Genomic DNA, 13,537 nt, shown 5'->3' with positions numbered 1-13,537 from the left:
ATGGATGATTCTGTATTTTAATATAACACTGAACACTGCTTGATCAATCCTTCCTTGGAATGGTATGTGATGGCGCGGATGCAGATTGGATAAAGGGTAGATAGATGAAGTAACCTGTTCTCAGCAGACAGACATCTTTTGCAGGATCAGCAGCAAACATGGCAGAAAAGCTTCTTCTTTAAACTTCGGCACATAGTGATTAGTCAGCAATAGTCTGTGTGTAAAGATAGAGTCGGCTAGTTCTCTTCTCCGTGCCCAGGGCTGCTCTCCCTCTCTTGTCATCCAGCGAAAGTCGGATGAAAGAGCTCCTTCAGTTTGAATTCACCAGGGAGCTGCTACAGCTGCAGTCGATTTGGACTAAAAGAAGGACTTAAGGGGGTCAGGGTGGGAAAGAGAGGAGGCCTGTCCCCTTCTACCTACCAACACAACACACAATAAGACTTAGCTTTTTTCTGGGTTATGTGAGAAGGTAGCCAACCTTCTAATCTCATTTCTCCCTCTCCAACTTCCTTCCTTTCACCTCCACCCATCCCCCACCCCCCACTCTCTCTCTCTCTCTTCCGCTTTCACTTCAACTTTTCTAACTTGATAGTTCTTCAATGCATACTCCAAGAGTGATTCTACTGGACTGACTTATAAAGGTAATAGTTCACGCAATGAAGCAATTAAACAAATTAATATTTCCATTGACGCCAAGTCGCCACTCGCCAACTAATTTCTCAATAAAGAGCGTCTCCTCCGTCCCTTTTTGTTCTCTTTTTATTATTACTGTTTTATTGTGCTTTTATTTGGGTTTATTGCCTATAAATCCCTTTTTATAACTCTGTTTTGAAAAGTGTTGGACAAAGTGTTCACATTATAGTGTGGGACTTATAGTTCCACAATATATCAAGACATATATCAAGACATATATCAAGACACAGTAAAATCTGCATTTCCAGCTTGTACTATGACTGCATAGAAACAGGCCTCACGCCATTGTACGTCTGCATTGTTCTTACGGTCCCCTCTGACCCCCCAGGCTTTCCTCGTGAGGTGAGAGGCCTCCGTCAGAGCATCATAGACAAGATGGAGACTCATGAGGAGCCCTGGCCCCCGGCCTGCCCTCCACTGGAGCCAACTAGGTAACACACTCACAGCCTCACTGTAGGGAGTGTACACTACAGAACAAATGTACCAAAATTGGGATCGGCATCGGACCCAACATGTGGCATGATCAAGTGCAGTCCTTCCTCCTGAACCTCAGTTCACTTCCTTTTCATGTCCATTCCATCCCAGTGTGATGCATTTCTTTTCTCTTCACTCCACAGCCAAGCAGAAATTGACAGCTTCTTTGAGACAAACACTGTGGAACGCCTGGCTCTGATCTTTGAAGAGTCTACTTCCTACGTGGGCAGAGAGGTAAGCGTTACTTTACGACCTTCCAGCCTCTGCATTCCAACCTTGCCCACAATGTGAATTCTTTCTGGTTAGCTGGAGGACTAGACACTTACAAAAATGTTGAAAGATATGATTATCTCGCTTTGCATAGCACCCGTGACCCACATGATAAGCTGGGTCAGTAGTGAAAATTATATGAATTTGCTTTAAAATAAACAATGTACTGTGTGTGTGTGTGTGTGTGTGTGTGTGTGTGTGTGTGTGTGTGTGTGTGTGTGTGTGTGTGTGTGTGTGTGTGTGTGTGTGTGTGTGTGTGTGTGTGTGTGTGTGTGTGTGTGTGTGTGTGTGTGTGTGTGTGTGTGTGCCGCGTGCGCTTGTACGATATCTTTACAGGTAACACTGGACCTCTTACAGTTTGAGAACATTGCAGTGCGAAGGGTACTGAGCACTGAGGAAGGTCTGGTAACCAAACTTGGAGTGACCGAGTTCCCCTCGTGTTACCTCTACTATCCTGGAGGGAACTTCACCAGGCTGAAAGTGTGAGTAGCAATGGGATCTAACGTGGTGTGACTATGATGGTTAAACGTTAAACTTCAACATCAGTGCCAGTGTGGCGTGCCGAAAATAGCTGATCTACATGCTCACAACACGTCGCAGTGTGGCCCGTTGTGAGCTTGTAGATCAGCTACGCTTGGTGCACGACGTGATAACCAAGTTTAAATCAGGCATGGAATGACCGTATAGTTGAGCCATATAATCGCACGCCTAAGCCTAAGTACGCCTACAAACTGCACGACTAGATGATTCAACAGCATACCAACATGTCAATGTTGTTGCATTGTGATTGACCTGATGCACACAGACCGCCAAGTTTGTATCCTTCTTCAGTTCACATTGTTTAACAGCTCTGCTTGCCTTGAAAAGCTTCATCTTAGGTTCATTATCTAAGCCCCATTCATGAGAATATCTTTAAACATCTGGCCTCTTAATGGGATCAGAGATTCAAGATTACTCCCATTATTTATGATTATAAAGCCTTGCTGATCAGTCCTCACCCCGCAAATTCATCCGCTGTTTATGCCGCTTTGTTTGCTGCGTTTCAATAACTTGGCATGCAAAGAGGGCTCTTTTTAGTTGACAAATGCAAAAAAGGAAATGATTTATTGCTGATTTATTTATTTATGCCCCCCCTCAGCTCACCCTTCCAACCCCCATCATCTCCATCAGTGTACAGAGCGGAGGTTTTTTAATTTCTTGCATGAAAACAATGGCATTACTTTTCTGGTTTCACCTGCCAAACAATCCCCAGCCGCACACGGCGACAGATGGCCTGTGATCATCGCTGAATGTCTGATTGATCCTGTGAGAGAGAGAGAGAGGTGTGTGCGTGTGTGTGCGCGTGCGTGCTTGTGTGTGCGTGCGTGCATGCATATGTGTGTGTATGTGGCTGTATGTAGGCGTCTCACATCCGTCATGCATATAATGTGTGCATGTCCCAGGTGAACGTTTCCAGTCCAACCCGGCCCACCCTGACGCGTGCCTACGGGCCCCTGGGGGCCTCCCAGGATGAATGGCTCTCCCCCACACACATCTGTACAGTCCCACCAGGCATTCAGGTGTAATTGAGTGCCTGGCTTTTTGCACACGAACTTGGGCCTGCGATATCAATCGTCGTTATTACCATCTTTTTTAGTTTAATGACTCTTTCTCTCTTGCTCTGTCTCTCTCTCTCTCTCTCTCTCTCTCTCTCTCTCTCTCTCTCTCTCTCTCTCTCTGTGTAGGGGGGGGGAGTTGAAAGGAAGAGGGGACAGTGATGTCTATTGTTCCATTGCCAGTTTTCGCAGGGCTAAATGGCCAGAGATCACAATCTCTTTATTCCACCTAGGCCTGGCACCATCTGCTCACCACTATACACAAAGTGTGTGTGTGTGTGTGTGTGTGTGTGTGTGTGTGTGTGTGTGTGTGTGTGTGTGTGTGTGTGTGTGTGTGTGTGTGTGTGTGTGTGTGTGTGTGTGTGTGTGTGTGTGTGTGTGTGCGCACGTGCACAATTGTGTGTGTACTGTATATTCATGTCTGCACATTATACTGTATGTGCACGCAGCACAACAACATATTTTTTATATAATTGGATGTTCACTTGCACACACTGTTTCTATGGTTTCCATGTTGTTTGCAGTGCACACTCTCTGTGCCAGTTGGATGAATCTTCTTATCCAAAGCACTAACCTAACCTTTGTCCTGTATCAGTGCTTTTAGCCTCTACGACTACTAACAGAGCTCCATGCCAGTTTGTTTTCATGCATGACAACGATGTTTGCTCTTCTGTCCCCCAGTCAGATCGAGGCTCGTACCTTCTACTCCTACGCCCTCCAGAGGCTCCCAGGAGTACTGCGGTCGGGGAAGCCCAAGCCAGTAACCATAGACTTGCTCAAGAACAACACAGAAGAACCGTGGAGGCCTTTTAACAGGTGAAGCGCAATCCGTGTCTGAAATTCCATGTTTAAAGTCTCACTATCTGCCATCTTCTCACATGGTACTCATCACTGCTTACAGTATTCGTTCATTCATTTGCTTATCATTGCATAGCTCTCTGACATGCTTATTTGTATGTGCGTGTTTGCATGTGCATGAATGCATGTGTCCCCATGCAGGTCTAGAGTATATATGGCTGATCTGGAGTCAGCCCTGCATTACTCCCTACGTGTGGAGTTGGCTGCCCATCCCACTATCAAAGGAGAGACACTGAGGGCCCTCAAAAAATACATATCTGTGCTGGCCAAGGTAAGAGGACATGTCTCTAATAGAGCAATCCTTACTAATAAAGTCACAGACAGTATTGCGGCTTGCCACACAAAAAGTATTCTATAATATACTGTACATAAAGGAACACAAATAGAGCGCCGAAGTGTGATGTCATTTCACATCCTACCCGGTGTTCTGAATTCCCATAGATGTTTTTTTTAATCACATCAAATAAGAACTGTGTTCCAAAAAATGATCCCGCCATGTCTCTAATAGTAAGTCAGTGTGCCCGGCGTGAAACTGACCACTGTTTCTACAGAGATGGTAGACGTACAGTAAAATCCTCATTGTTAATGTATCCATTTGTAATTCAGAGGGTGTTCAAAAACTGTATTTTTCTTCAAATCCCAAAGTGCACAGTAAACTCACTATTGATGCGTCCGGGTGATGCATGTTTAATATTATCAGTAGTCTTTTGCTACGGAGCCCCTGAATGGCCATGTACAAGATATTATCTCGTACGTACAAGATATTATCTCGTCCGTACAAGATAATAATCTTCTCGTACGTACAAGATAATATCTTGTACGTACGAGATATTATCTTGTACGTACGAGATATTATCTTGTACGTACAAGATAAAATATATTTTGAATGCATGGCCATTCAGGGGCTCCGTATTTTGCCTTGGCACATGCTCATGTGAAGTTAGGGCAGAATCACACTATGGTCCCGGATGCGCACTCGGGACCACATGGACATGGACAGCGTACTTGACCCCAGTACTTGAGTAAGAGTACAAATACGACCTGTTCAGATTTACTCCACTAGAAGTAAAAGTAGCCCAGTCAAAATGTTACTTGAGTAAGAGTAAAAAAAGTACGTGCTTTTTTTTGCTTTCGCCTTTATTTTACGGAGCTATGTGTGTGGCTGGCTGGGTGGGTGGGTGGCTGGCTGGCTGGGTGGGTGGGTGCGTCTGAGCACAAAAACAGCATGGTTGTTTTTCACCACCTGTGCGCAACCTAACACACACGCATATTAACTGTATATATGGTGATTTCGGGTGTGCCAGTACAGTGACAGTAGAGTACAGTAGAGGGTACAGTAGAGGGACCCCCACACGGTAACTCTGTCATTTCTCAACCGTTTCGGACGTGGGGCGGCTTGCCGGAATCGGGCCGGCACCCTGGGTGCGTTCCTGTGGGTCTGGAACTTCCGCCCCCCCCCCTTTTTTTATAGGACCTTGTTATATTATAACCACCTGCACTGCATGCACCGGTGTGTTTGATTGAAGAACTACGTTATACAACTTAGTATAACAGGAATATACTTTCCTTTTTTGATACAATACAGATAAAGATAAGAATTGATAGCGACGATCGTCCCCTCTTAATAACAGTTTGAACACAGAGCGAGAGTGGCTCATGAGAATACAGTTGAAAGAAGTGTACTCGGTTGCGGAAGAATCAAGGCCAATGTGAATCATGGCCAGCGGGGATCAGGCAATCGTATCTAAAGGACTCAGTGTGAATCTGCCCTCAATCGACAGAGTGTTATATTGTATAAAACGGGGAGCAGACACATGCATTAGTCCAGCGTATTTAAAGCATATTATTGCGACTGCAGGTCGCATTTACTATATATTTTTTACTGTATTCTTACAATTTAAGACAAGAGAACAAGAGAAATTGTGCATTTCCCGTCAGTCAGTCAGTCACGCCCCATATATGGTCATGCCTCGTGACATCACGTGATATCATCAATATTAAGCCCATATATGGAGATCCCTGATGTCATCAATATTGGCTAGCAACTCTACATCTCACCTCAAACCTCAAACCCTCAGTTCTCCATATATGGAGCTGACCTGTTCTGACATTCCATATGTTGATCCTTCCCCATCCATCCTTCCTTCGATGCCTCCCTTTTGACTGATACCTGTCCATTCAAACTCTAGACGGGCCTGCCCCAAAGTTATTAGTGCAGCCATGCCCGGCAGCCGGCGGAAACTAGAGTTCTCAACAGGCCTGAAAATGAAGGCCCGACCCAGGCGGATGCGTGCACGCGACCTCAGGCGTCTTACTGGTATTATATTATTACGCTCGACCATTCTCATGCAGTGAGTGTCAGGAAATGTCATAGAATAATAAGTGAAAGGAAAAGTATTGAAAATGCTTGCCAACAAACTATTGCACACGTTACATTCTGTTTCTAAATCTACCACTGATTACAGTACTGGTAATCAGCTCTTTGGTCCACCATGGCCCGTAGCACTTGCCCTAGCCTAGCCCCTTAGATAGCACATTATGTAGACTTAGATAGTATTTTAAACAGACTTATAGCTTGTTACGTAGACAGCTCTAGAATTGCACTTTATGTAGTCATAGCACTTTATAGTACACATGTATAATATATTATATAGTATAGTATGTATAGTTAACATAGATACTCCACTGTTACGTTCTTAGTTTACGCATGATTCATGATAACTACTTTTTATATATGTGATGTATGCCATGCTTTTGTTATTGCTTAATGTAAGTCGCTCTGGATTAAGAGCGTCTGCTAAATGCCTAAATTGTAAATTGTAAATTGTTTGGTGTTGTCGATGTCGACTCACTATATTGAAAGCCTATAGCAACATAGCTGGTAGTCCATGGGGTTCTTGATGCACTGATTGTCAGCTACTGCCGTATCAGCCCTTATCACTCTCTCATCCTTTTATCGGTCCCCTCACCCCCAGGGCAAATAAACGCTGGGTGTGTGTGATAAACGCAGTTACAACCTTTCACCACTAGATGGAGAGTAAGACAGCAGAACGGCTGTGAGGCCACACAGTGGGGTTTTAGCAGGTATTTGCAGTAGTTAGCTGAGCTCTGTGACTGAGAGTTCACTCTTCAAAATATATATAGTATTTTCAAATCATTTATATTGAATGGGACACACGCACACACACACACACACACACATGCGCGCGCACAGTGCGCACACACACACACACACACACACACAGTAGTCACACACACACAGAGTATTGAGGGCAGAAGTGAGCCAAAACGCAAATAGCTCTCCTGGGTATTGTTGACCCTCTTGATGTGTCTCTCTCGGGGGGATAGAAGCGTGGCTGCCACCCACCACACCTCCCCCTGAGGATTTCCCAACCACTCCCTGTCCTCCCAACATCCCTCCTTCTCCTCCATCAATGAGTCCTTCTTTAGCCTTTTGAGAGGCAGGAATGTAGATATTTTTTAATTAGTGACAATTCTCTGTGGCTTTACCAAGACACTCTGTTTGCCATCATTCTTCCCTGTCCTGCCTCTCCTTGTTTCCCATTATCCTCTTTTCACTGCCTTCACCACTCAGCGGCTACATCCCCCCCCCCCCCCCCCCCCCCCCCCATTCACAACTTCTTACGTTCTTTTGAAAAAAATTATACAATGTTTTCAATGTTTTTAATTCCTTTTTTAATTTCTGAACTTGTATTTTAATTTGGACTTTTTCCACAAATGTTTTGAAAAAATAATAATAAAAAGGGATATATACTAGTCCGTGACCCATAATAATGGGTCTGTGTGACCCAAAAATGGGTCCCGACTGACTGTTTGGGAACCACTACAGCACCTTCCTATCTCTCCATCTCCCTCTGTCGCTGGCCTCGCATGCAGCCAGGAGCGTGTACGCCGGGCCGGGCCGGGCTGGGACGCGGTGATGATGAGCCCTGACCTGCTAGCCCACTCCCTATTGGCTCAGCACCAGGCTGTCACACCACGCTGGTCTGCCACCAATTTCTCTGATTATATCTCACTCTCCAGGGAGGCGTTGTAGCAAAGTGCGCGCGCACGTGTGTGTGTGTGTGTGTGTGTGTGTGTGTGTGTGTGTGTGTGTGTGTGTGTGTGTGTGTGTGTGTGTGTGTGTGTGTGTGTGCGTGTGCGTGTGCGCGTGCATTGTATGGGGCAGGGCACTGTGGCCTCCCATTAGCTCCAGTTTGTTTAGTCAATAGTAGCAGGTCCCAGTGGTATTTAGACCTGTCCCCTACCAGAATGGGCCCTGCTGCTGCTCAGAGGGTATTTGGGTGTCTGAGGAGTCAGTCATTGTTACAGATTATAATAGCCATGTTCTCACTGATGTTTGGCTCTGCCTCAGATCTTCATCCGTCCGTCTGCTTAGTGAGATGATAGCGTATAACGGTTTGTGAATGTACAGTATACTATACACGGTAAAGAGTGTACAAACGGAAGTTGGAACCAAGTCTGTACACTGTTGGAGGTACGAATGGACAAATGAACACAGAGGGTTTTACTGTGAATGGTTGAAGAAAAGTGAGAGATTTAAAGTAAGATGATTGGATGGCACTGATAAGAAAGTGCTTGATCCATTATCCATCCATGCTTGTTGTCATTTTCCCTGACATGTCGTTTGTGTACTTTTTGAAATGAACATGCAGTTAAAACGGATCACGTGGAGAAAAGGCAAAATGTGAACATATCTAAATGAAACGATTACAACCTTGCTCACGCGGTTCCTGTGTTTCTTTCTGTGTTGTGAACAAAATAATAATAATGACCTCATTCTCAAGCTGTCGCCACTGGTTTACTACGAGGTAAACAGAATAGGCTAAACTCCTTGGAATGGAATGAGTCATACGATGAGATTAGGCTTAAAGTGAATCACAGTATCCCCATGCCAGTGTTGGTGTCATCATGTCAAACTGGCGACACATTCCTCAATAATACCGCTTTTACCATTACAGAAGCCCTCCAGTTGTCCAGGGAGCGTGCGTGCGTGCGTGGGAGTACATTTACAAGTGCATGTGACTTAGTTTTCACTTGTGTGTACAGTTTCTTCAGTTTCTTTGCATGTGTGTGTTTCTTTGCATGTGTGTGTGTGCGTGCGTGTGTGTGTGTGTGTGTGTGCGTGCGTGGCTGCACGAGCATACAACTCTGTTGGTTCACATTCTGTGTCTAGCCATTTAATCACGTGAGATATTTTTCATGCCTTCATTCATGTATTCCGCGCTTCCCCCTGGCTCCAAGGACAGTAATTCTTCGAATTGTTCATTGCTTCTGTTTACCGTCCTCCTTTCATCCCCATCGGCCCATACATCTCCCCAAAGACATAAACATGGCTCTTATTTTTTTATCTTATCTTTTTATTTTTGCTCGCGGTCGTAATATTACCAGATTTAGTGTCTCGCCGGAGGCGAAGCTGGATTTATGAATGCTCTGCATGTATGCGAGGATTAAAAAAAAGTGGATCTTGGGAATCATGAAAGCATTACAGTGAAGCTTTTAAGGATTACACCGCTATCCTGTTTCTTCTAGAAAGAAGCTCTGCAGCCCAGAGGGGGGGGGGGGGGGGGGGGGGGGCAGGGGAATTAAGAAGGACGGGTGTTTGGTCTGAAAACACAGACATCACACGCTCCAGGCTGGAGGCTGTATTCTGAGGGACGTGTGTGTGTGTGTGTGTGTGTGTGTGTGTGTGTGTGTGTGTGTGTGTGTGTGTGTGTGTGTGTGTGTGTGTGTGTGTGTGTGTGTGTGTGTGTGTGTGTGTGTGTGTGTGTGTGTGTGTGTGTGTGTGTGTGTGTGTGTGTGTGTGTGTGTGTGTGTGTGTGTGTGTGTGTGTGAGACAATAATTTCCTCACTTTTGTGCAAGTTTTGATAATTCAGTCCATTTCAAGCCAAGGGTGAAGCGCTGATCACAAAATACTATCTGGTGTATGATTGTGCTTAGTGTACGTGAAGCCTGATCTAGTACTTTTATACCTAGTATTTTCAGCAAACAGTGTGGTCGGTCGTGCATAAGGAAGGGGCTCCCGTGCCACAGGTTTAAACTACGCCACGTGCCTGTGGCATCCCTGCTGGGCACGCCTGAGTGGGTCGTGGTTGGATCGTCTTGGGACTCATACCGCCCCCCTCCACATGCCCGGCCCCGGCCTGGTCTGCCAAGCTCCAGCCAGCCAACAGATGCCTCTCTCTCTCTCTCTCTGCAAACGTCCTCACACAAGGAGGGGGCCTGTGGTTTCTCAAGTGCTGCTGATACTAATCGGATCGGGGATGACATATTGCTGCGGTGAAGGGGATTGTCATGGTCCAACTGACATGGGAGCAGGAGGGGCACAGGGTCGACAGGGGGACCAGTTAAGGTTAGCGGGGTGGGATGGCAGAGATGTGTGTGTGTGTGTGTGTGTAACGTAGGTTGAGATGTAGAGATGTGGCAACATTGATGCCTGATTTATACTTGGTTGTGCATTGAGTGGAGCACCAAAAAGAGACTGTATACAAGCTCAGAACGTGTCGCATTGCGATGCATTGTGAGGTTGTAGATTTCTGAAAAACGTTATTCCTCTGTTCACATTTTGCTTTTGCTACATCTGACTATGAATATTGTTGTGTATTTATTGTATACTGTCTATTTATTAATCTGTGCTCCATTCCATGTGATCATGGGTCAAATAAATGATGATGATGGCTATATTCAACCACGCAACTAAGTCTAAATCAGGTCTGAGGGGAATGTTCATGTCAGAGGGAGTCCGTTTGGATGAGGATAACGCATGCAGCAAAAGTAAAAAACCTTTTTTCCACAACATCTGGGTGACCACCAGCAAAACACAATCAGCCCAAAAGCACAAGACGGAGAAAGCACATCTAGAACATGAATAGTGTTGCTTTGGTGCTGATGCTGAACTAAGCCCATTAGTGTGAACACCTGCCTTTTCTCCGCTGGTTAAATTCATATGGCTGTATAATGAGCTTTTCTGACTCCAGTCCCCAGACCCACGAGTAAACCTATTATATCTCTCTCATGGCAGTGAGCACCAGACACCAGGTGTAAAAGGACAAGCCCTTTGTCTCCGCTTTATAGTGCACCTGTACCCCTGTGTGTGTGTGTGTGTGTGTGTGTGTGTGTGTGTGTGTGTGTGTGTGTGTGTGTGTGTGTGTGTGTGTGTGTGTGTGTGTGTGTGTGTGTGTGTGTGTGTGTGTGTGTGTGTGTGTGTGTGTGTGTGTGTGTGTGTGTGTGTGTGTGTGTGTGTGCGTGCGTGCGTGCGTGCGTGCGTGCGCGATGTGGGTGCGTGCGTGCGTGCGTGCGTGCGTGCGCGATGTGGGTGTGATGTGTGTATGTTTTAACATTTGCGTGCATTGCATTGTACTTGGTATTGAACCAGCTGGTTATTTGACCTTATGCCCTGACGTCTCAGTGGGAGTTTAGAAAAGCCTAAACGTCTTAGGATAACACCTGGTTGTATAGAAGATTAGCCCGTTGGCACATGTTCAGTGGCGGAAGCCAAGGATCAAATTTAGCCTGTTCAAATCATTGCTAGCCAGCTAGCTTCAGATTGACGTGCATGGCTGCATGCATGAATGCACACAGACAAAAACGTACACAAGAAAATACCCAGGCACGTTGTGAGTATCTGAGATCAAAGAGTGGTACAAAGGTTAACCACTGTAATGAAAATAGCCAATATATACGTAGCTCACAACACAACGTGTCACAGTATGACGTCTTGTGAGTTTGTAAATAGGCTATTTTAGCTATTTTTGGGAAACACTTCACTTCTTATAGTGACACATATGCCCAAAATAGGTATGCCAGGTTTAATGTTGTTAAACAAATCACCACCAGGGGACTGGTTGAGTGGATATGGTGTAATGCACAGATCCTGTTAGTGAGTGATGAATAGAAGCCTGAGCCAAGGACCGAAGCGCGTGTGTGTGTGTGTGTGTGTGTGTGTGTGTGTGTGTGTGTGTGTGTGTGTGTGTGTGTGTGTGTGTGTGTGTGTGTGTGTGTGTGTGTGTGTGTGTGTGTGTGTGTGTGTGTGTGTGTGTGTGTGTGTGTGTGTGTGTGTGTGTGTGTGTGTGTGTGTGTGTGTGTGAATATAGTTGAACAGATGGCTACGGGCAAATTTAAAACACAGTTGTACAAATCTCCCTCTCACACCAGGTTTTACAATCAGGGACTGTGATTCAGTTGCATTTATCAGTTTGTCATAAATACAAAGTTTTTGGAGCATTGAAAAGTGAGTTGCTTTTTCAACGTTGAAACTTAACTGGGGAAAAGGAGCCTGTGTTATAGTGGAGCAACGGGTTACCATGACGGTATAATACAATCACTGGATTTGTCCTGTTGTTGAAGTCTTGGAAAGTCTACTTTTATCCCTTTGCTGCATCACTTCTGAGAAACAGGGTCAGGGCTGTTGAGTCAAACCACACTATAGGGGCTTTACTGTAACCCTCGGCAGTCCATTTAGCCTGCATCTTAACATTTGAGTCAATTATTAAGGCAGCTTTCTCTCATTTTCCGTCAGAGTACTTTAAAGATCTCAGCTGTTTCTATTGTCAGTATTGTATTTCTAAAGCCAGCCTGTCCATGTCTGGCTCTTCTCTGTCAACACTGGTCTCATATGCACGTCAGAAGGATTTCCTGTCTCCCAAGGTGCACCTCTCTCTGCTAGTTGTCGTGTCATGTTCCCTTATGTGCCACAGACGTTACCCTGGTAGCCAGAAGAGATTGTAGAAAAACGTAAACAAACGACCTGAGTTGTTAGTGACTAATGGTGGCAATGCTGTTGTTAGTGGCTTAGAAAACTGATCTTAATGAGGGAAAAATACATCTGGCTTAAGTTTGACATGCTTGCTTTTGACGAGATTCTTTTAGAGGGCCATAACAAGCATAGCCTACCAACGCCTATAGCATAATTAGAACGTATACCATGCAGAAACATATTCTGTACAATGTTTTAGTCTTTTCAAATTCTCCACCTCATCGTGTAGTAGTGTCATTAAAGGTGCACTGAGTGATATGTGTTATTGAGATGAGATGATGAGATGAGATATACTTTATTAATCCCCGAAGGGAAATTGAAGCGCTACGACAGCATAATGTGACACATAAATCAAGCTGGACAGACAGAAAAACAACAAACACAAGTGGACATAAGCACACAATAAGACCAGGACCACTAAGGGACCATATGCAAAAAGGGCTATTTAAGTGTTATTATAAGTATATATTCCCATAGTAGTCATTGCTATATGGTGTAAGTGTTTGTTTAATAATTAGGGTCTCTCCTTAAAAAAACGATTTCTTCCAATCAGGATAAAGTAATCTTAAAAGACCACTTCTCCACTTTTCAACCTGCCTTCATATAATTGGTCCTAATGAACTAATGTTCATGGTAAAATGCCATCCCATGCAATGTCTGTGTCTAATGGGAGAAACCTGTCCACCAGTGACATCATCGATGGGGAATCCAAGCTAATAAAAACTGCAAGCTTTCTATTCCTGAAAAGTTGCGATACGATAATGGAAGCCATCGTTCTTACGATAATAAAAATACTAAATATATATTTTTTTAAATCTTGTTTAAAAGAAATATGCCTAACGATGATGTCATTGTAACTGCGACTAGCCT

At 44.8% G+C, this 13,537-nt stretch overlaps 1 protein-coding gene across 1 annotated transcript in view; it reads left to right on the top strand.

Moving 5' to 3' along the window:
• The window catches only part of qsox1 (quiescin Q6 sulfhydryl oxidase 1), a 33,463-nt gene that overhangs the window by 3,751 nt on the left and 16,175 nt on the right, over positions 1-13,537 (top strand). The window contains exons 3-8 of the mRNA XM_079506945.1: positions 593-641; positions 1,022-1,124; positions 1,311-1,401; positions 1,774-1,919; positions 3,714-3,848; positions 4,032-4,161. Of these exons, the coding sequence (XP_079363071.1) occupies positions 593-641; positions 1,022-1,124; positions 1,311-1,401; positions 1,774-1,919; positions 3,714-3,848; positions 4,032-4,161 (654 nt within the window). The remainder of the gene's footprint in view (positions 1-592; positions 642-1,021; positions 1,125-1,310; positions 1,402-1,773; positions 1,920-3,713; positions 3,849-4,031; positions 4,162-13,537) is intronic.

This window comes from Electrona antarctica, assembly GCF_951216825.1.
Source record: "Electrona antarctica genome assembly, chromosome: 7".
In the NCBI taxonomy this organism is placed as follows: Eukaryota; Metazoa; Chordata; class Actinopteri; order Myctophiformes; family Myctophidae; genus Electrona; species Electrona antarctica.
The sequence above is the reverse complement of the archived record's forward strand: the minus strand, read 5'-3'. Positions and strand labels throughout refer to the sequence as shown.